This window comes from Durio zibethinus, chromosome 19 (genome assembly GCF_047325235.1).
Source record: "Durio zibethinus cultivar Kanyao isolate XHJ-2024 chromosome 19, ASM4732523v1, whole genome shotgun sequence".
NCBI classification, from domain to species: Eukaryota; Viridiplantae; Streptophyta; class Magnoliopsida; order Malvales; family Malvaceae; genus Durio; species Durio zibethinus.
Genome location: NC_143180.1, coordinates 7,461,346 through 7,485,744, shown reverse-complemented (window position 1 = coordinate 7,485,744; position 24,399 = coordinate 7,461,346). Strand labels below are relative to the sequence as shown.

The window sequence follows — 24,399 nt, the reverse complement described above, 5'->3', positions numbered from 1 at the left end:
GACGCCTTTTTATTGGACAAAACAATGAGACCAAAGAGGTCAGAGCGGACAATACCTCATAAGGGTGTAAACCGTAACAGTTAAACTGATACCGAATGAGTGGATGCGCGAATCGAAGCTTAAGTCTCGACCCGTGACACATTGACTTTCCATACATCACAAATCTGTAATTATGATAACAATCAAATGATTAATTATATTAATAAAATTAATATGAATTTATCTTTATGATTATGCTATCACTTACCTCAAATTAATAGATAAGTTTTGTATTATTTGAGTCTACATGCAATTTCAATTTAAAGATAATCACAAAAGAATGTAATTATACTAATTCAACTATTAACTTTTAAATATATATAAATGATAGTGATTAAATTTTAATATTTTAAAATATTAAGTGAATAAATCATTTAGATTAAACCGCGTAATCCAATTATCACTTTTCTTTTAATATTTCTCTTGTTAGGCAAGATGGTAAGAGAATAGATCAATGGATTTTTTTTTTCAAAAACACGATCTTCATTTTTATTGTAAATACCAATAAGGCACATTTTACTCGTAACAATATTTTGTTCATTAATTTTATAGTTTACACTTGTCGTAGATGTGCCATATGTAATAATCTAACTGTAATTTCTTCCTTTTCAACATCATCAATCATGTATTAATCACTGTAAAGGATAATGATCAATCATAAATGTTAAAATGTATCTCACGTTTTTTAAATTTTAAATTTTTTATAATTTTATATTTAAATTAAATCTCTTTATTTATAATCAATTAATTTTAAATTAGATATTTAATATTATATCAAAACTCAAGTTTCATTTTATTGCTTATTTTACCTTCCAAATTTATTATTAAATAAATTTTTATATCTATATATATATTATAAGGATCTGTTAAAAATATTATTTTATATTTATTAAATTTTAAATTTTTTATAATTTTATATTTAAATTTAGTCCTTCTATAATGCCATTTCATTTTAAGGTAGATATTTAATAATAAATTACGACTATAATGACCACTAAAACGTGTTTAAATATCAAAAACCAAATGACAAAGTCGTGGCAATTCTACAACAAAAGAAATGTTTCTGAAACTTTGGTCGCTCACTTGTTGATGGGACATGGGAGAGTTACCAATTCATCATTGCTATACATAATCAAGGCAACTTCAAATAATATTTAAATCCAATAAAAAAAAAACCCCAAACTGATCAAAACAGGAACGTAGCACTACGTGGGTCAAGAATGATCATCTCATGGTGTTAGTCATTTCGGCACATTATACTTTGGGAGACCTAAAAATCCAAAGCCACACAAATATATCTGCCCACTAACTCACCTACCCAAATTCCCCCACTCTTAGAAATTGTTAGTGGACTTGTCATCTTTCTCAAAATATACGTTTCGATTGACAACTGGCATTGGTACTTTGCGTGGCTACCAATATACATCCTCCTATTTTTTAACATGCTTGCTTGCCATTTGCTTTCAATCATGGCATTCTAGCCATTATAGCCATTAATCAAAATACCATGGGGAGGCTAGAATCAATTTCGGACTATATTCTTTGAATGAATTACAGCTACTAAGCACTTACTAATATTTGCAAGAAAAAAAAATTAGTTTCATATCTATATAACAAGTTTATAGTGTTCAATCTGTTGATAACTATGTTTTAAATGTTAAAATGAGCATTCAATTTGAAATCAATGGATAATAAATAAAAACAGTTGTTATGTTTATGTGCTTAATTTTACCAACTTAAATATTTTTTTGGATTCGTCGAATAATCTGATGACATTTGTTGAAAATGTTTAGGAGGGATTTTGTATTGGTCAATGCATATTGAACACACTGATAAATAGGATATAGAATTATGGTTTAGGTTGAAGTCATAATCTGATTATTGGTGCCGAAAGATGCAGTGGAAGGCATTATGGAAGACCAAGGATTAGTGGCAAGCATTATGTGCATGTGTTGTCTTGATCAGTGGTTATCTTATTATGGTTTTTTTTTCTCTTTTTTTTTTTGGTTTAGCAACTCTTTCAATAGATTCTCTCCTTCATCAATTGGATTTGGGTTCACTTTGTTGAAAATGCCATCCTTAAACTGATAATAGGTTGATGTTGATGGCCTATAATAATGAAATATAAAAAAAATTACTTGTATAAAATTAATGAAGTGAAAACTTAATCTTATATTTATAGCTAATTTTTTATGCATCAAATATTGCTTATAGACACCTTGATTGTGAACTGAATTATAAAACCCATTGTGAAGACAAAACAAATAAATCAAGCTGATAGTCTTATAAGATGAATGTTCTTTTTGAGCTTTGAGAATATATATATATTCAAGAAAGCTTAGGAAAATTGGAGTGATTTAATATTAAGTCTAGATGTAATTTAGATTGTCACTAATTAAGATAAATGAATCCCATCAAACTTTATCCTAAAATATTTAATTGATTAGAACAAATCAGCAAGGTAAATATGATTTTTTCTTCTTCTTCTCCTTCTCTTTCTTGATTTTGCTAGGTAATAAATGAAATGACAAGATTTCATAAATAAGGCAAAAATGGAAAATTAAAGACTTCAAAAAGGGTTAAGGTTTTTCTTTTTTTTTTTTTTAAATACATATGAAGAATTTAATTAAAGGAATATAGAAAATTCAAACCTTAAAACATCAACAAGAGTAACAACCGTACATTTGTTGGCAAAGGGCATGGTTTGGGATGTTGTGTGGATGAGGCGCACGTCTTACGTTCGATTCTTGGCCCTAAGAATCCTTGGATTAGCTGGTGTTGGCCGCTGTGAGTGGGCAGGTGCGATTGTCACGGATATAAAGGGGAATCCTGAATCTTACATTGAACATAATAAGAGGGTCACTGGAGTATAAAGGGGTTCACACCATTTTCGCCTTGTGAGGCGCCTTTTGTAGGATAAAATCGTGAGGCCAGGGAGTCAAAGCGGACAATACCTCACAAGGATGTGAACCGTGGCAGGAAGGCTGATCTAGGACGCCGAAAGGGTGAATGCTCGGGTCCCGGAGCCACGCGGGTTCAGAGCTTGAGTCTCGACCCGTGACAAGTGGTATCAGAGCCAGCCCTAAACCGTTCGATCCACGCCGAGCGCCTCGAGTGAGGTAAGCAGGATGGTCGACCTCCGTGACGAGGGCGTCACGAGGTTAGGTGCAAGAGAATGTCACAGACCTAAGGGAGAGTCATGAATCCCACATCGAACATAATAAGAGGGTCACTGGGGTATAAAAAGGTTCACACCATCTCCGCCTTATGAGGCACCTTTTGTAGGACAAAACCGTAAGGCCAGGGGGGGCCAGAGCGGATAATACCTCATAAGGGTGTGAACCGTGACGGTCAGGCTGATCTGAGACGCAGGAAGAGTGAATGCCCTGGTCTCGAAGCAGCATGGGTTCGGAGCTTGAGTCTCGACCCATGACAAGTGGTATCAGAACCAGTCCTAAACCGTTCGATCCACGCCAAGCACCTCGAGGGAGGTAGGCAAGGTGGCCGGCCTCCGTGACGAAGGCGTCACGAGGTTGAGTACGGAAGAATGTCACGGACCTAAGGGGAGTCCTGAATCCCACATCGAACATAATAGGAGTCCTAAATCCCACATCGAACATAATAGGAGGGTCACTGGGATATAAAGGGATTCACATCATCTCCGCCTTGTGAGACGCCTTTTGTGGGTCAGAGCGGACAATACCTCACAAGGGTGTGAACCGTGGTAGGAAAGCTGATCTGGGACGCCGGAAGGGTGAATGTCCGGATCCCGGAGCCGCGCGAGTTCGAAGTTTAAGTCTCGACCTGTGACACGATCAGTTACCTTGAGTTTGACAAAGGAGGGATGGGTATTCTAAAGCTTGCCTCAAATTTATTTATTCAATCATTTAAAATATATATATTTAATATGTTTGTCATTTTAATATGATTTGTGATTCAAATACAAATATTTATAAATTAAAAATGACATCCAATAAGTATGAAATTTAAATACAAATTCATGTAAGCAAACTCATTTTAAACTATAATTTCCTTTGTAAAAAAAAAAAATCTAAAGATTATAATCTCTTTTATAAAAAAAATCCAAAAATTCTTAAATTTTTATAAAAAATAAATAAATAACAAAAGTCCATTTAATCCAACCACTTCAAATTATTATTTATTCATTTAGTTTAATTTTAATTTAAAAATATTTGTATTTTCAGTCAAATTATCAGACCTAACTAGTGAACATAATTTCACACGATAATCATGAATTTGTGATAGACGAATCTCATACTTAGTATGTTATTGACATTGGCATATATATATTTCCCTAGCACTTGTAATGAATTGAAACACATGATTAGCCGATATTATAATCCATGGCTAGTGCTGAATCTGCTAATAATGCACTCAATTTTTCAAAAGCACAAGAAATACATTGTAGTTTTATATATATATATATATATATATAAAGCAAACTTTATTCGTGGATGAAACAATCAAACTTTAATCATTAAGTAGTAATCCTAATATAAGTGGATTTAGCCAAGGATGCAAAAATAATACTTCAAATCCACTACGTATCCAAAGCCTTTTATTCTGCTTAGGCTCTATTGTTTTCTACAAATTTTTTTGATTCTTTAAAAAAAAACAATTTGAGAAGGTTCAAACGTCTGAAAAGAATTTCTAAATCCACATTAATTAACCAATATCAGGATTACGTAAAGAATGAGGAATAGATTTCCACCAAAGCCTTTGTTCACTCACTTGACAGTCTACTGATATGAGAGAATTGATATTTGCTAAAGTCTTCAGCTAAATCCAAAATATCAGCCACGATGTTAGCTATTATCCTGTTAAGTGAGCAAATTGATTGCCATATCACCCTTGATTAAATCTTTGAATCGAAACTCAGGATCTTATGACATGCAAAAATATAGCGCAAATATCAATCATTGATACAAAATATAGTCGATTGAAAAATATGTTTGATTCTGATCCACCAGTTGTTGCCGCTTATTTTTTGTCCCCTCTAAATCCCTGTCCAAATCAAGTCATTTGGCAATTTGACATGCCAGATTGGATTGCTTTCTGGCTAATCTAACATTATTGGTTCGGACTGGGAAACTTGCAAACCCCAACAATATGTTCAGGGAAACATAAGCCATTGTCTAACCCCAAACCTACCATGAGCTCAAACTATTTGACCGCTGAATACATCAAAACAATGGCAGAAGTGCAGAAAACCAACGTTAATGTTAGATGTAACAATCATGTTTTTTTTAGAAAAAAAAATAACCATATTCTCAGCAGATTGAACATATATATACCGATGCTTTATAGCACCTATAGCACAATATTTCTTGCATCACAAGATTCAGATTCATTTGCTATTTTCTTTGTTCTTTTGAGACTCAGTATTACCAACCAAGAACTACCATCAATGATTTAGTGGAAATCAAGTTGGTAAGGTCAAAAGAAATGACCATTAACTATTTTACCTTCAGGCGTCATGCATCAGTAACTTTGCTTACAATAGCTAAGGCTAGCTTTGAAATGCTTGATTCTGGGGATTGCCGAAGCCGTCCAATCACTGGGAACAACTCTGATGAACGGAGGAACTGTCGGCAATGTGGATATGCACACATCTTTCCCAGTGAAAAAAGAGCTATCTTTAAAGGTGACTCATTAATAGCATTTTTTTTGCTTGGGTTTAAAGCAACTACTGAATAGTCGGCTACCAATTTTAATAACGCCTGCCAACAAGAGAAAAAAATAAGGCAAGCAGGAATCACCATGCAAGTTTTCAATCAAGATGGTAAATTAGATGGTTGGAATAGCAAATTCTGTTGCTCATGTCCTGTGGCCCCTATTGCAGTCAAAATATAATCTACGGTTTTTTGACAAGAAAAATCTTCAAAAGCATGCACGTCATCGGAACCAAATATTATTTAATGACTCAAAAATGTGACTTCTTGGGGCCTAAAGAGCATACTAGAAACGATATAAAAGCTCTCCACTTCTTGCCAGAGCTTGTTCAGTTTGTTGTCAAATATTCACACAAGCAATAACACCAAGATTAAAGCACTGTGTCAACATACCTGCATGGCCCCCTTGGAGATGATTTCTTCGCAGAGCTTGTTTGAGTTGCGTACAAGATTACTCAGTGCACCCGCAGCATTTGACTTAGTCTTGTCTTCCTCTGCTGAAAGCAGCAGCTTTGCTAGTTGAGGTATAGATCTCCTGAGTTCTTCATACAACATATCATTATGGTAGGCAGCATTCCCAATCTGTGCAGAGAATTAATATGCAGCTATAAGTTATATGCATGTATGACATAGCCACAGAGCCAGAGACATACTGCTGCTTAATTTCATAAGAGTTAAGAATAGATCTTACTGCAAAACATGCAAATTTCCTTGTCCGTCTGTCTGGATCAGCACATCGATCAATAAGGAGACCAATGATGTCATGTCTTGCCTGCGGTATTATATTGGTAAGTAAGAATCAAACAACTGATAGCCTACAACATAATTTGTCATATTGTAGTTGCCTTCAATGACCAATAATAATCACAATGTTTACCTCCAAAAATAATTTCCAAAGTCCAAGTAATGACTTCTAAAATGTTGACAAAAGATTATAGAAGAATGGGCCATACAGTTTACCATGGCACAAAGCAATGTATTATTTGGTACTTACTAGTGAATCATAGAAGTATGCACTATGGCGACACATGTTGCCTAGAGCATTGCAAGCTTTGGCACGAACATTGGGATCTTCATGAGTGAGAAAGCCCCGGAGAGTATCTAAAATTGAAGCCCCATTAATGAATTCATAAAAACCCTGCATGACCACATTATCTAAAATTCATTAGTCAGACCATGGGCTTCTAGTAAAGGTTCATCTCGTTTTAAAGAGCATCTAAAAGCCCATAAATTTACTTTTTATCTTGCTTTCTAGGCGACTTCAGAGTATGGAACCCAGTTCATGGGAGACAACAGTCATTTCTATCTCCTAGAAAAGTTCTATGAATCAAACAAAAATAAGCTACAATGGAGGAAAGTTGTCAAGTAAATTATTTCAGGAATTAAACTTACATCACCAAAATGATGATTATAAAGGAAATGAACGAGTAAAAACTAAGCAATGGTGAGAAAAAGCTCCATTATAAAAAATTAAAATAGAAAATTATAAGATCACCTTCATGAGACTGCTCAAATAGGAAAAAGTTTTCATGTTAAGGTGCTATTTGAGCCAATCATTTAATTTTGGAAAACATGTCTCAAGATCATGGAAAGGACCTAAGTTAATATTCACATCTAATGGTAGAACAGGGACTATTTGATGAAAACATAACCTAACCTTATCCATGCGAGCTAGATCAGAAATAATCATCAAAGTGTCCAGTGTTGCTTCTCTTGGACTTGAAGAATCAAGCAACCTTCTCATTCTATTTGGATCCAACATCCCCTTCCCAACAAGTTGAACTGCAAGTGGTCGATGTCCTATCATTTTGGCAAGAAAGGCAACAGCCCTTCCCAGATCCTTTGTCTCTAATTGTTCCAAAGAGCGAAGAACAATGCCAGGCATTCCCACCTGAGAATTTCAGAACATATTAAATGAGGAAACTATAGGTCTAAATAACTTGAGGCCATTGTAGACCTTACATATCATTCACATCAAAACTAAGAATGGGAAAGCAGACAAGCCCATCAAACATGTACTTTTCCATGACCTTTGAGCACTTAAAGATATAACAAACTATCTCTAGAAAGTTACCGAGCAGCTTATTTAAAGCAGTATGGCCTAGAAAAGAAAGGAATGGACAGGATCTAACCTCCAGGAGGATTTTAATATATTTCCCCATATCTTCCTCAATTGCTTTCACCATGTCCTTGTCTTCCATTCCAACTTTCCCAGCAGGTGAACCCATGTTAAGAATGAACCCACTATTTACAGAAGCGGTAGCAGCTGGCAATCCAGGAGCATTTTGTACAGCAACAAAAGGAAATGCTAAGAAATCAATAACTGTATTTATTATATCTGTGACTCCATCTTTCCCTCCACCAGGCCCAACCCAGGACCTGACAAGCTTGAGATGAACATCAGATATCAAACTACAGATGAGCTTCATATGTTCACTGCTGAGCAATGTTTGCCGAAAGGTTAAAACTCCACCTGAAAGGCAGTGACATATTGACGAAACTGCCCATACAACCCCTATAGGGGATAAGCCAACTCCATCATTTGGGCTATCAACTCCCTGATGTGAAGCATTTGAATGGTTGCTAGCCAACAAATTAATAAGAAGCAACGGAATACCACTTGCAATCAACTGTTGTACAGCCAATGGTCCTCCCCATTTCAGTTTGGATTCTAACAATCCTACACATCCATCCCTAAGACCATGCCAGTATGAGAGAACCGGTTTACAGTTCTTAGGGCCAACTTCATTTTCACTGTCCGATGAAATTTTAACGTGATCACAAAGTGTGCTAGTTGGAGGAATCAAGGGCACTGCAATTTCAGATACGGAAGACTCAACAGACAGTCCACCTTCAAGTGATAGAATGGAAGCAAGAGCGAGCATGGCTGATGCAGAATGAGGTTGTAATGAAGTTATAGTTGTATCATTAGAAGAAACATGCTCAGCAAGGACTGAAAGTCGAGAGAGCTGCTTCTTTGGGGAGGTTGTAAGCATAAATAAAGCAGAGTTTCTTCCAGTAGACTTTAAACATTGAGCAATTGTAGCAAGGAGAAGGCATGAATGCAGAGTCAAGGCACGAGGATTGCTTATTTTACACTTCAAGTTTGCTGTCTCTGTTTGTGCATCTTTGTTTAATGATGAACATAATGATAATATAGAGAATAGCTCCGAAACTATGGTACCATCCGCTCCGCCACTAACAACAGTAGTAACAGGCAGGGAATTGGGAAGGCCACAAAGAACAGTTGGAATAATTCCATTGTGGAGACAACATCTTGACAAAATCTGAAACAAGTTAACAAAGAAATATATTAACATATTATGCTACACTTGGCAACCAAAAATAGTTAAGTTATAAAGCTCCTCAGTGTGGAAAAATTTTCAGTTAAAGAAATACCTGAATAGAACCAGATAGTGCTGGCTCTACACGTTGATGAAGGCAATTGACTATAGCAAACTGCACAGCTTTTGATCTGACAAATGCCCTAGTCATTGCATCAACAATTTTTCCTGATTCTATTCCACCAAGCCAACCTCGAGCATGATCTCTGATGTCAAGTCGAACCAAAGAATGACTCTGCAAAGCATCCAACGGAAACAAACAGGGATTTTCCTTCACAAATAAAATTTCATGAGCATCCATCAATGACCAGATAGCCTTACATGCTTCACAAGCAGCACGCAGCATATTTGTGGAGCCGGAACTGAGACTTGAGCCTGAAGTTGCTAAACATAAACATAAATGGTCCACCAAACGGGATGTTACAGCATGGTCCAAAATCTGTTTCAATGATTCATTCACAACAGAGGGAGACGAGATCCCCTTAGGAACCTGTGTCGAAGAATATGCCCGAAGACCCTGAGATACTCTAACTAATATAGTTGTGATGCACTCACAAGACTCAGAGAAAACTCTCCCAGAGGCATCTTCAATGTGGCTGACAACCTATACACACAAAATGAGAAAGCTTAAGATGTTCAAATTGTTGGCTGAGACCAACAAAAACCATAGAAAACAATACCTGTGAGAAAATTTCAACTAAGACAACCCAGTGCTTGAAATATGAACTGGCAACATCACTTCCATTATTTTCTGCCAACAAGATTTTAGTAACTGAAAAACTCTGCAAAAGTTACCAGAGAAATTTCAGCCAGATATAATAGAAAAGAATATTTGACTTTGTGATCAATGTTTAGAAATCTCTTCAATAACTTTTCATGATAAAGTCATTTCCTTTTAGAAAACCCATAGGGAAGGTTCAACACATTTGACAGAAAAGAAAACAAAAAGTATGGCTAAATTTAGAAGAAGTAAAAGAAAACACAGTGATAACAGGAGCCTGGATGAAGCAGAATGTTTAGTTTACAAAATATTGGATGTCATTCCAAAGTCACAGTAAGCATGAACAAGAACAATTTTATGCATAAAAAACCCAAGCCCACATTAGCATGGCACATGATACAAGGTAGTGGAAACGGGGATAAAAATTTCTAGATGAGAATTAGTGTATACCTTCGCTACTAACTCAATAACATCAGGTGATTTCAAACCAACTAAAATGGCAGTAAAATTAAGAAGTTCACACATTATTTCGTCCAGAATTCCAACAGAATGGAGAGCACCAGCTTCAACTAAATTTGAAAGAATTCTCAATGACTGATTTGAATGGAGAATATCTTGATCCCTGTACAATGCACAAATGAAAACTGACTTCAAGAAAGCATCAATGCAGGATCTGTTATTCAATTCAAGGAAATTTACATTGAGCAACTACAGGAACTTCAAAAACCATGGAATGACGTAAACAAAATGACCGAATGGCAGAGCAACATTATAGCCAACCTTTCAAAATGACAACATTTGCTAAATATTATGAGGTTTATCTTTTAGGAAAATCTACCTAAACCATCATGAAACAAAATCATTGCCCTAAGTGCACCATGATGATTTTGATTTGTAATTCCAGTTTTCTGATCCTGCTTCTTAGTCTTGAAATCTTTGAGACGTTTTTTGGTAATGACTTAGCAATAACTATATTTTTCCAATTATTTTATTTCAATGATAATGTATGAATGCAATGCCACACGAGGAGTCTCAGATATGAAATTTTCATTTTTATCCTTCGCCGTTTTAATGTACGAATTTCTCCCTGGAATCTAGTGTTATCAACCCAATTTGGTAAGGATTACAATAAACAATCAGCAATTGGAGAAATTGAGAAATATGTTTAACCTTAATGTTTGGAAATAAAAAGTACTATGTTTCTTGATTGGAATTAGTTACACTTTCTTTGTTAGGCTGATTGTTAATGTTCCACTAAGCAAGTACCACCTGTTTTTCCCCGTTTCAGTTTAACTGCTTAGCATGAATACATAAGGCAAGTATCCAAATCACGGTAGAGACATTGCAAAAAAAAAAAAAAAAACACACAGTCCTCATCAAAAGGAAAGAAACTAGTTACTAAAATTGTGTCCTACATAAAAAGCCTTGAAAACAGCCCACATGTGACTCTAAAATAAATTTGTCATAAACACTCACAAAATGAGATACAATTGTTTAGATTTATCCTAAACCATTCTTAGCAATTTCACTTTCATATCTAAGCCAAAAAAATTGTCTGGCAATGGAAGTTGGTCATTGTCTCAGCAGAAAACCTAAAAGGAAATTGCCAACAGACTTTGAGTATATGTTTTGCTCCAAAGAAGGAATAAGAAAATAGAAAGAAAAACACAGAACTAAAGCTGTGTTTGATTAATAACTAACACAAAGAACGGGCAATCAAGTTAGCTACTCAATTATAAATGAAGATGATCCGTAAACTCAAGGTTACCTGCAAGAATTTTGAGATCCTTCTGACCATCTTTTGATTGGCAGCAAAACAAGTGCCAATGCTTCATTATCCTGACCAATAATTTGTGCACCATTAACTGTGGAGGAGTTATTTTCCAATTTGTCTAACACTGAGTTACCTAGATTAATAACAGTAGGTCAAGATTACCGGAAATATATAGAGAAATATATAGATAGGCAACAAGATAGGCAATAATAACAGTAGGTCAAGATTCTATGTCAGAACAATGAAATATATAGAGAAAAATCAATTACTGGAAAGATAATAAAGCTAAAGAATACTAACACTAGAGACAACAAGAGAGGCATTAATAACAGTAGGTCAAGATTTTATTGTTTTCTGAGTGAAGCAAGGACAAATTCCTGTATAGAGCAACAGTTGCTCCATCTTAAAGGCTTTGACCACTTTTTGAATATGCTTTTTTCTTATAGCTTCCATTAGAATATTTAACCTATTTAACAAAAAGAAGGTATATTTACATGAAAAAGCTGCAACACGCACAAGAACAACAAATGAAAAAGCAAATGAAGCCCCCAGAGGAAATGATCACTGATTTATTACTTTCACCTTGTGAAGTATCACAAATAAAACACTAGATGTACCAGTTGTCAAAAGAAATTGAAACTTAATTAAGAAATGAAAACATCACACAAAAAAGAAAAAAAAAACAGAACTTCAGCCACCTTAAAACCATAAACAAATAGAAAATAGCAAGATTCACACTACTTAAGGATATTACAACTTCCAAACTCGGTCTACCTAGTGTCTCCAAAGTAAGTTAAACAAAACTAATGACACTCAAATAACTCAACAACATAGACAAATAATTGGAATCTGCAAAAAGAAACAATGATAACATCAAAGAATAAATAAACAAAACAATACAAGGATACATGGTTTGAACTTGCTTTAGGAAATTACTTTACAAAATTATAAAATGGGAAAGGGCAAAAATATACTATTAAAATCAACCTGTAAGCAAAAGTTAATGTGCATTTCCACTAACCAATGCACCATGGAAAGGAGTTGCTTGAACTTAAGATTAGACTTTTCATTTTGTTATATTTTATTGTTTAATGTAATTTTTATAAAGATTGGTGTGGGAAAACATTTAGTTACAACTGGTTGTAATTTGTATAGCTAATTGTAATCTGTGTATATCTATATCCCTAAAATTGAGAATTTGTATTTCTAAAATTAAAGATAGAATATCATGATAGACAATCCCTTGATTATAGGGATCAAATTTAGGAATATTTATTTTCCTATTTTACCCTCTAGTTAGCTGTATTTAAACCTATGGTGTTTGTATGATTCAACAAACAAGTTTTTTTTATATACTCTCAAATTTTTCACATGGTATCAAAGCTTTAGGCTCTTCTTGGAAAGAAAATTTTTCAACCTTCATTGCTAAATTCTTATTCAAGCCTTCATAGCCAAATTCTGTTAAGTCTTTCATAGTTTTACTTTTCCTTTTTGGCCTTCATTGCCTAGACTTGTTTCAGTCCTAAAAAAGGTAACCATGTCAAAAATAGCAAAATCTACCGCTACTACTCGATTTGAGGAAGTGACAACTAGTCAAACCACAGGAGAACTACAAAATATCCAAGCTGCATACAAATTGAATGGAAAAAACTACTTGAAATGGTCTCAATTGGTTCAAACCTTTCTAAAAGGTAAAGGAAAACTAAGCCATCTTCTTGGCACTGGTCCTAAGAGAGGAGATCCAAAATTTGAAGCTTAGGATGAAGAGAATTCCATGGTTATGTCATGGCTGTGGAATTCTATAACACCAGATATTAGTGACACTTATATGTTTTTGTCCACGGCCAAAGACATTTGAGAATCAATTCAACAAACCTATTCCAAAGTTAAGGATGTTGCTCAAGTCTATGAGATAAAGATCAAGACTACAACTCTCAAACAAGGGAATAAATCAATCACAAAGTATGCTATTCTTCTTAAAAATCTTTGGCAAGAGATGGATCACTATTGATGCATAAATGAAGTGCAGTGAAAATGCAACAACTTTGAAGAAATTTATTGAAAAAGATTGAGTCTATGATTTTCGTGCTGGACTTAATGTTGAGTTTGATCAAATTAGAGTTCAAATTTTGGGAAAAAAGGATATGCCTTCTTTAAATGAAGTGATATCCATGGTTAGAGCAAAAGATAGCACAAAAGGAGTGATTCTTGACAATCTGCATGTAGAAGGATCTGCTACGATCTCTAATGGTGGGAAGAACCAAAGCTTAGAACAATTACCAGTCAATGAGAATGGGAAAGGTGATTTGGCTAAAAATTCAAATCGTGACAATCTTTGGTGCACCTATTGCAAGAAGCCAAAGCACACCAGAGATCGTTGTTGAAAACTAAATGGAAAACCTTCAACTTCAAGCAAAGAATGGGGTTATAAAAGAGGACAGCCAAGAAATCAAGGACAAGCTCAGATGACTGCAGTAAAGTTAAACCAGGAGAAGTCTCAAGAACAAAGAGAGTTGGACAAAAAAGAGATTGAGAAACTGAAAAGCCTATTGGGAACTCTTGAAAAAGACTACTAGTGTATGCTCCTTGGCACACTCAAGTAAGGTCTCTAGTGCAAGCAAAGTCTCTAATTCTCATGAATTAAATGTCTCGAATAAGTTTATTAAGAATTCTTGGGTCATTGACTCAAAAGCCACAGACCACATAACACATTGTTCACAAAAGTTTAATACATATACCCTATGTCCTGGTAATAAGAAAATTGTTGTTGCAAATGGTTCACTTACTATAGTGACAAGATTAGGAGATGTTCAAATTAATCCCTCATTTGTTCTTAAAAATGTTCTTCATGTTCCTAGATTGTCTACTAATCTGATATCTATACAAAAACTTACTAGAGACATGAACTGCAATGTAATTTTTTATCCCTCTTATTGTGAATTTCAGGATCAAGGTTCAGGAAAAAGAATTGGACTTGCTAAGAAGAAGGATGGATTATACTATCTTGAGACATCCAACAACACAAGTAATATCAAAAATAGTTTATCTTTGTCATTTCTTTTTGAACAATCTTCCAATAAAGATAAAATCTGGCTTTATCATTTTCGTCTTGGACATCCTTCTTTTGGAACTTTGAGAAACATGTTTCTTTCTTTGTTCAAAGGATTAAACGTTGAAGATAAGGTCAAACACTTATACTAAATCTGAACCCATTCCAAACACAGAAGTTGTGACTAAGAATAATACTATTCTTGATTCTGTGAAGGAATTATAAGTGTACTCAAGAAAGAAAGTTCCAACTCCTGAACCAATGCAAATCCAAAAACCTGATTCTAACTCTGAAAATGAGGTAATTACAATCTCTGATTCTATTTCTCAAAATGAGCATGAATCTCCTAAAATTAGTGATTATGATCTACCTATTGCCATTAGGAAAGGAACTAGAGAATGTACTAAACATCCATGATACCCAATCTCTAATTTTGTATCATTTGTAAAATTCTCACCATCCCATAAAAAATTTCTTGCGAGCCTAAACACTATTTCTATTCCAACTACATTATCTGAAGCATTATCCAATGAGAAATGGAGGCAGGCCATGAAAATAAAAATGGAGACCTTAGAGAAAAATAAGACATGGGAACTAGTAGAGTTGCCTACAGGAAAACATCCAATTGGGTGTAAATAGGTTTTCACTATAAAATACAAGGCAAATGGTATTGTTGAAAGGTACAAGACCAGGCTGGTGGCTAAAGGCTACACTTAAACTTATGGAGTGAGTTATCAAAAAACTTTTGCTCCAATTGCCAAGATGAATATAGTTAAGATTTTGTTATCCTTGGCTGCAAATTACAATTGGCAGCTTCAACAATTTGATGTAAAGAATGCCTTTTTCATAGTGATTTGGAAGAAGAAATATATATATGACAGTTCCATCAAGACTTAGAGGTCATCTAGAAGCAAAAAAAGTATACAAGTTGAAAAAGGCTTTATATGGCCTTAAACAGTCTCCTAGGGCCTGGTTGGAGAGATTTGCCAAAGTGATGCCAGGAATGGGATATAAACAAAGTCAAGGGGATCACACATTGTTTATCAAGCACTCAAATTCAAGGAAAGTTGCAATTCTGTTAGTATATGTGGGAAAACACTTATTTACAGTTGGTTGTAATCTTGTAATCTTGAAATCTGTATATTTATATTTGTATCTCTAGAATTAAGTATTTGTATCCCTAGAATTAAGGAAGATTTAGTTTCCTAGTTTAACCCCTAGTTAGTTGTATATAAACCTAAGATTCTTGTATAATTCATATAAGCAGTTTTTCAATATACATTCAGTTTTCACATGGTATCAGAGCTTTAGGCTCTTCTTGGGAAGCAAAATTTTCAGCCTTCATTGCTGACTTTTTTAGGCCTTCATAAACGAATCCTGTTTAAGCCTTCATTGCCGAACCCTTTCAAAGAAAGATATCACTACCACTCAATTTGAGAAAATGTTAACTGAAAAAATCACTAGAGTACTACAGATGTCTCAGAAACAAGGAGAGCTCAACAGAGAAGAGATTGAAAAGCTGAGAAACTTATTGAAAATCCTTGAAAAGCCTACTATGGTATGTTCTTTGGGTAAAGTTTCTAGTTCAGGTAAAGCTTCTGGTTCTCATAGATTAAATGTCTCGACTAAGCCTATTACGAGTTATTTGGTCATTGACTCAGGAGCCACAGACCACATGACACATTCTTCACAAAAGTTTAATACATATAACCTGTGTCCTAGTAATAAGAAAATTGTTGTTGCTGATGGTTCACTTACCACAGTGGCAGGAATAAGAGATGTTCAAGTTAATCCCTCTTTTGTTCTAAAAAATGTTCTTCATGTTCCTGGATTATCTATTAATCTGATATCTATACAAAAACTTACAAGAGATATGAATTGCAAAGTAACTTTTTATCCCTTTTATTGTGAATTTCAGGACCAGAGTTCGGGGAAGATGATTGGACTTGCTAAGGAGAAAGATGGACTATACTATCTTGAGACATCAAATAGCACAAGTAGTATCAAAAATAATTTACCTTGTCATTTCTTTTTGAAAAATCTTCCAATAAAGACAAAATTTGGCTTTATCATTTTCGTCTTGGACATCCTTCTTTTGGAACCTTGAGAAACATGTTTCCTTCTTTGTTCAAAGGATTAAATGTTGAAGATTTTCATTGTGATATTTGTGAATTTGCAAAACATAAACGTGTGTCTTTTTCAATCAGTAACAAAAGAAGTTCTACTCCCTTTTACTTGATTCATAGTGACATTTGGGGTCCCTCTACAATTCCTAATATTTCTGATGCGAGATGGTTTGTTTCATTCATAGATGATTGTACTAAGGTCTCTTGGGTTTTTTTACTTAAATCCAAATCAGATGTGAATAGTGTATTTTTAAGCTTCCAAAACATGATCCAAAATCAATTTGGAGTGAGAATCAAGAGATTTAGGTCTGATAATGTAAGAGACTACTTCAACCATAGTCTATACACCTATTTCCAAAAAGAGGGGATTATCCATGAGTCATCTTGTGTTAATACTTACAGCAGAATGGAGTGGCAGAGAGGAAAAACAGTCATTTACTAGCCACAACCCGAGCCTTTCTTTTTCAAGCAAATGTACTTAAATCTTATTGGGGGGAAGCTGTTCTCACTGCCACATACATTATAAATAGGTTACCTTCAAGAGTTTTAGGATTTAAAACTCCTATGGAACTACTCTCACAATTTTATCCCGACCTCAATATCACAAACAATCTCACACCTAGGATATTTGGTTGTACATAATTTGTTCATGTTCATAGTCATAACAGGGGAAAGTTGGATCCAAGAGCGATTAAGTGTATTTTTGTGAGGTATTCTTCAACTCAAAAAGGATATAAGTGCTATCATCCTCCTACCAAAAAATTCTATGTGTCTGCAGATGTCACTTTTGAAGAAAATAAACCATTTTTTACTCAACCTTATCTTCAGGGGGAGACTTCATTCATGGAAGATAAGGATAAAGACTTCTTTTTGCTTGATTTGCCCCCTTCTTCAACATTTACACCCATTAATTCTTCTGAGTCGAAACATGTTTCTGCTGAGCCCAAGTCAAACACTGAATTTGAGTCTGAACCCATTCCAAATACAAAAAATGTGACAAAGGATAATATTGTTCTTGATTCTATGAAGGAATTACAGGTGTACTCAAGAAAGAAAGTTCCAGATCCTGAACCAGTGCCAGTCTAAGAACCTGATCCTAACTCTGGAAATGAGGTAACTACAGTTTTTGACTCTGTTTCTCAAAATGATCATGAATCTCCTAAAACTATAACTAGTGATTATGATTTGCCTATTGCCATTAGGAAAGGAATCAAAGAATGTACCAAGCATCCACTATACCCAATATCTAATTTTGTGTCATTTGAAAAATTCTCACCATCCCACAAAAATTTTCTTGTGAGCCTAAACACTATTTCTGTTCCAACTACATTATCCGAGGCATTATCCAATGAGAAATGGAGGCAAGCCATGAAAATAGAAATTGAGGCCTTAGAGAAAAATCAGACATGGGAACTGGTAGAGTTGCCTAAAGGAAAAAACTCAGTGGGGTGTAAATGGGTTTTCACTGTAAAATACAAGGCAGATGGTACTATTGAAAGGTATAAAACCAGGTTAGTGGCTAAGGGCTACACTCAAACCTATGGAGTAGATTACTAGGAAACCTTTGCTCTAGTTGCCAAGATGAATACAGTTAGAATTTTGTTATCATTGGCTGCAAATTACAATTGGTAGCTTCAACAATTTGATGTAAAGAATGCTTTTCTACATGGTGATTTGGAAGAAAAAATATATATGAAGGTTCCACCAAGATTTGGAGGTCATCTAGAAGCAAACAAAGTATGCAGGCTGAAAAAGGCTTTATATGGCCTTAAACAGTCTCCTAAAGCTTGGTTCGCGAGATTTGCCAAAGTGATGCTAGCAATGGGATATAAACAGAGTCAAGGAGATCACACATTGTTTATCAAGCACTCTGATTCAGGAAGAGTCTCAGTTCTATTAGTGTATGTTGATGATATAATTGTAACTGGAGATGATGAAAAAGAGAGAGAATCTCTAAAACAGTGTTTGGCTAGAGAATTTGAGATAAAAGAGCTAGGGAGATTGAAGTACTTCCTAGGAATTGAAGTAGCTCACTCACGGCATGGTATTTTTATCTTACAACAGAAATATGTGATGGATCTTTTGAAGGAAACTGGAAAGCTTGCATGTAAACCTGCAAATACCCCTATAGATCCTAATCATAAAATTGGACAAGATGCTGCTATAAATAGAGAGATGTACCAAAAATTAGTTGGAAGACTCATTTATCTCTCACATACTAAACCTGATATAGCATATGCTGTGAGTGTGGTAAGTCAATTTATGCATAGTCCTAAAGAAGTGCACCTACAGGCTGTCTACCGTATATTGCACTATTTGAAAGCCAATCCTGGGAGAGGTACCTTATTCAAAAGAAATTCGGGATTAGTTCTAGAAGCATATACAGATGCTGATTATGCAGGTTCAGTAACTGATAGAAGATCCACCTCAGGCTACTGTACTTTCTTAAGTGGTAATCTTGTGACTTGGAGGAGTAAAAAACAGAATGTGGTGGCAAGATCAAGTGCTAAAGCAGAGTTCAGAGCAATGGCTCAAGGAATTTGTGAACTACTATGGTTAAAGATTATCTTAGAAGACTTGAAGATCAAGTGGGATGGACCAATGAAACTCTACTGTGATAACAAGTCTGCAATAAGCATTGCACACAATCCTGTACAACATGACAGAACAAAACACATTGAAGTAGACCGGCATTTCATAAAGGAGAAACTAGACAGTGGGTTGATTTGTACACCTTATGTATCAACCAAGGGTCAACTTGCAGATGTGTTGACTAAAGGTCTCAGCAGTGCAACATTTCAAGGAATTATTTCCAAGCTGGGAATGGAAAACACCTATTCACCAGCTTGAGGGGGAGTGTAGGAAAACACTTATTTACAGTTGGTTGTAATCTTGTAATCTTGAAATCTGTATATTTATATTTGTATCTCTAGAATTAAGTATTTGTATCCCTAGAATTAAGGAAGATTTAGTTTCCTAGTTTAACCCCCAGTTAGTTGTATATAAACCTAAGATTCTTGTATAATTCATATAAGCAGTTTTTCAATATACATTTAGTTTTCACAATATATATTGATGATATAATTGTAACTAGAGATGATAAAAAAGAGAGAGAATCTCTAAAATAGTGTTTGGCTAGAGAATTTGAGATAAAAGAGCTAGAGAGATTGAAGTAATTCTTAAGAATTGAAGTAATTCTTAAGAATTGAAGTAGCACACTCACGGCATAGTATTTTTATCTCACAACAGAAATATGTGATGGATCTTTTGAAGGAAACTGGGAAGCTCGCATGTAAACCTGCAAGTACCCCTATAGATCCTAATCATAAGTTTGGAAAAGCTAATGAAGATGTTGTTGTAGATAGAAAGATGTACCAAAGATTAGTTGAAAGACTTATTTATCTCTCAATACTAGACCTGACATAGCATATGCTATGAGTATGATAAATCAATTTATGCATAGTCCTAAAAAGTGCACCTACAGGCTGTCTACCATGTACTATACTATTTGAATGCTAATCCTAGGAGAGGTATCCTGTTTAAAAGAAATTCGGGGTTGGTACTAAAGGCATATACAAATGTTGATTATGCAAGTTCGATAACTGATAGAAGATTTACCCCAAGCTACTGAACTTTTCTAGGTGATAATCTTGTAACTTGGAGTAAAAAACAGAATGTGGTGGCAAGATCAAGTGCTGAAGCAAAGTTTAAGGCAATGACTCAAGGAATTTGTGAACTATTATAGTTAAAGATTATCCTAGAAGACTTGAAGATCAAATGGGATGCACCAATGAGACTTTACTATGATAACAAGTCTACAATAAACATTACACACAATCCAATGCAACATGATAGAACAAAACACATTGAAATAAACTGGCATTTCATAAAGGAAACAGTGAATTGATTTGCACATCATATGTATTAACCAAGGGTCAACTTGCAAATGTGTTAAGTAAAGGTCTCAACAATGCAACATTTCAAGAAATTATTTCCAAGCTAAGAATGGAAAACACCCATTCACCAGCTCGAGGGAGAGTGGAAAAACATTTAGTTACAATTAGTTGTAATCTGTGTAACTGATTGTAATATGTATATATCTGTATCCCTAAAATTGAAAATTTGTATCCCTAGAATTAAAAACAGAATATCATGATAAACAATCCCTTGATTATAGGGATTAGATTTAGGAATATTTAGTTTCCTAGTTTACCTTCTAGTTAGCTGTATTTAAGCTTATGGTGTTTGTATGATTCAACAAACAAGCTTTTCTATATACTCTCAAGTTTTCCGCAATTGGTTTTTACTATTTCAGCTATATTATATTAAATTAGTGTTTTCCTTATCATCCAAGTGTTAGGGAATTAGGGTTATATTTGTGTTTTCCACCTATATCAGGTTTAGGTTTTAGGAATAGGTACCTATGTTTTTAGTTTCTAGGTGGTTTTGGATAATCAATTCTTGAGATTGTGAAATATTGACCTTGAGATTATTTTCTCTATTGATCCTCTCTGATCTTTTTCTCCCCAACCCACCCAATTTTTCTGATTCTTGCGAACTTCTTTTACTATCCCTTATTTTGATTCTGATTTTTAATATTGTTCTCTTTCCCTCTCTTGTTCTACAACACTAATGCACAAATAGGAACTGAAAACAACATCTTAACATTGTCTACCTGTCTGTTTAACATCATTGGGATTTGAAAATCCAGGAAACTCCTCATTAAGTACTGAATTTCCCTGGACAGTATTAGGATTATGTTGTTGAGCATCACTCTGAAGGCTTGGAGCATTACAAGTCTCTGAAGCAGCAGGAGAATTGCCTTTACCTATGACATAGTAGTTCATGATGGTCAAAAAACAGTAAAAGCTATATAGTTAATAAAAGCAGTGAACGCAATGCTCTCAAAAGGGACAATATACCATTTGGTGTTTGGATATTGTTTCCCTCACCCCTCAATGAAAAATCAGATTGCCTGGCTGTAGTGATTGTAGCACGCACCTCCTTGAATGTTTCACTAAAATTAGACTTCCATATTCTATTTATTTAGAAAAGAAAAAAGGGACAAGCTTCTCTTCTATGGAAGATAAGGTCACAATTGTCTTGCAAGGAGTATAAAGTTTAGCTGCTTTAGAGTAAACAAAAGTTTCTAATTGCTTTTCTGTTTAATGGAAGTATAATACTTTTGCAGACATCAGGTACATTACCCTGGCCTCCACTTCATCGAAGGTTTCTTTAACAAATGGATGTTCAAGGAGTTCCGGCCATGTCAACCGATTTTGAGGTACCTGTTTCAAATGATATTAGAAACGAAATCAAGATTTTGACTTGAATGCAAAGTTCAAGCTAATTAACATATAAATTTTGGATTTAGCTAACAGAAAAACCTTATTAAGCAATCCCTTCAGAAAGCTTTTGAAACTTGCACTCATTTCATCGGGGTATTTGACTGGATCCTGAAATGTTGCTTTTAAATTAGTGTTCCCTTGGCACACCATAATTTAATGTTGTATTTTAACAAAAAAATATTTTCAGTAATTGTGCCTTAATAATGGGCAGAATGATAATTTTTTTTTTTTGAAAGAAGATTCCTAATGTGTACCTTTACTATGTGCCGGATGAGTGCATATACTGAATTTGTATAAAAGGGAGGCTGTCCAACAAATAATTCATACCTGCGGGATTTATGGCTAGTGTTCAATTCAATGTGAAGAACAGAACAAGGAAATGATGGCACATCTAATTCTTCTAGCAAAAAACAAATTAAACAAAGAGTTTCCTCACTATAAAATTAGGGAAAATGTGTGCATACAATATAACTCCAAGAGACCAGAGGTCTACGGTGTGGGTGTAGGGCTGTTCTCTCACGAGCTCTGGGGCCATGTACAAAGGCGTGCCTGAAAAACATTTGTAAAGCATTATTGAGCGAGCATAAATGAAGGAAAACCAACCGGATACTCTCTAAAGTGGTTGCATAAGAGAAAAGTTAAAAAGCCATATAGATACTAATATTAGGCAAACCTTTTATGGATCGTAAAACAACAGTATTTGTGGACATTGCACGTGCAAACCCAAAATCACAAAGCTGCAATAAGTGAAAGACTGCACAAGTTACAAACAAAAGATGTTCTTTGAAGAAAAATTAGAATAAAGTAAAGAGGCCATACCATAGAGTGGGACATGAATATGAAAGGTGCACAATTAGCATAATGATAAAAAGAAAATACTACCAACTCCTTACTCAATAATCAGAACATGACAACTCTAAACAGGCACAATGTTAAACTCAATATATAAAACCACATGCATATCATCTAACTGACCAACCTTAACAACAGAGCCAGCACCAATGAGAATGTTTTGTGGCTTCATGTCACGGTGGATGATCCGATTGGAATGTAAGTAATGCAATGCTCTCACCTACCCAATAACATCAGATAAAGGGGATTCCTTGTTAAACTAGTGAGATTGAAGGCAGATATCAAACAATTCACTTCAACAGCAACATTTGTAATATGAAAGTACCAATTGCTTAGCAATTGCTTGAACTTGTTCCTCAGGAAGGCACTTATCATCCTCTAGAATCTGAAACAGATCACCCTACATAGCAAGAAATTCCATCAACTTCTCATATTTTCAAATTAATCAGTTGTGCTGTGCGCATTATATATATAGAAAGGTGGTCATTACTTGCGCGAATTCAGTGACAACACAGAATTCTTGTTGGCTTTCGAATGAATCAACCATTTCAATGATATTTTCATGCTTCAACTTTCGCAGAATCTGCAATAAGTAAGAATTTAAATCTCAAATCACAAAAATATATATAAAGATTAAACAGCATAGTCATTGACAAATCTTACAAGAAAATCCATTAGATAATACCTCGATTTCCTGTCTTAAATTATGGATGTCCTTCTCAGTCTTCCCATGCTTCATTATAAACTTCATTGCTACAGTCTGATATTGTAAAACATAATAAAATTACAAAAATTAACTCAAAAAAATTAAATTTTATATTAAAAAAAGAAATGGAAAATGGAGTAATTACCTGGCCAGTGTATTTTCGCCTTCCTTTGTATACTTTACCAAAAGAACCTTCACCTACTAGCTCTATTACATGGTACTCCTCTATTCCCATCCTTTTAATTCCGCAGTTTTTACTTATACGCTTCCTCTTTTCAAGCTAAGCAACAAAAATATATATATATATATAAATAAAGTAAGTAATTTGAATCTAAAATCACTTTATATTATAATTAATTTCAATATTTCAAGATGAACAGATAACATAAACCCTAAATCTACTAAAGATTTCAAAATTGAGCACCGTTTTGGAGATGAGAAAGTGAAGGAAATTTCAAAATGGCTAATTGCTCAAGGTTTTTGAATTTTTTTCATTTGACTTCCGTTTTTCCTGCTCTTAGTCGGCAATCAAAAGTAGCATCGGGGAGGGAAAAGAAGAGTAAAATTAAAAAATCAAATGAAATAGAAGAAAAATAAATTCGAAGAATAGAGAAGGAGAAAGTACTCGTGAGTTTGAATCGCGTGAACAAAGCAAATCTAGAGAAAGTTTCTTGAGAGAGAAATAACTTTTTTTTAAAACAGAAAAATTTTGAAAAAGAAAATGTGAAAGTGAGAGAAAAGAAACTC

General features: G+C 34.6%; 1 protein-coding gene across 2 annotated transcripts; it reads right to left on the bottom strand.

Moving 5' to 3' along the window:
- Positions 1-5,282: 5,282 nt before the first annotated feature.
- On the bottom strand, positions 5,283-24,399 carry FU (kinase family with ARM repeat domain-containing protein). 2 transcript variants are annotated; one of them, XM_022909758.2, is made up of 23 exons: positions 24,278-24,399; positions 23,798-23,932; positions 23,632-23,706; positions 23,437-23,529; positions 23,272-23,346; positions 23,074-23,166; positions 22,768-22,831; positions 22,559-22,643; positions 22,349-22,421; positions 22,134-22,202; positions 21,954-22,034; positions 21,669-21,750; positions 21,422-21,574; positions 11,566-11,704; positions 10,248-10,419; positions 9,757-9,858; positions 9,132-9,680; positions 7,865-9,019; positions 7,390-7,623; positions 6,727-6,870; positions 6,424-6,504; positions 6,126-6,314; positions 5,283-5,780 (listed from the first exon to the last, which is right to left on the bottom strand). In XM_022909758.2, exons 2-23 carry the CDS (start codon positions 23,885-23,887, stop codon positions 5,535-5,537), a joined length of 4,044 nt encoding a protein of 1,347 aa, XP_022765493.2. In that variant the 5' UTR covers positions 23,888-23,932; positions 24,278-24,399; the 3' UTR covers positions 5,283-5,534. The 2 variants fall into 2 exon arrangements, with proteins under 2 accessions (XP_022765493.2, XP_022765494.2); XM_022909759.2 differs by having other exon boundaries at positions 24,077-24,397.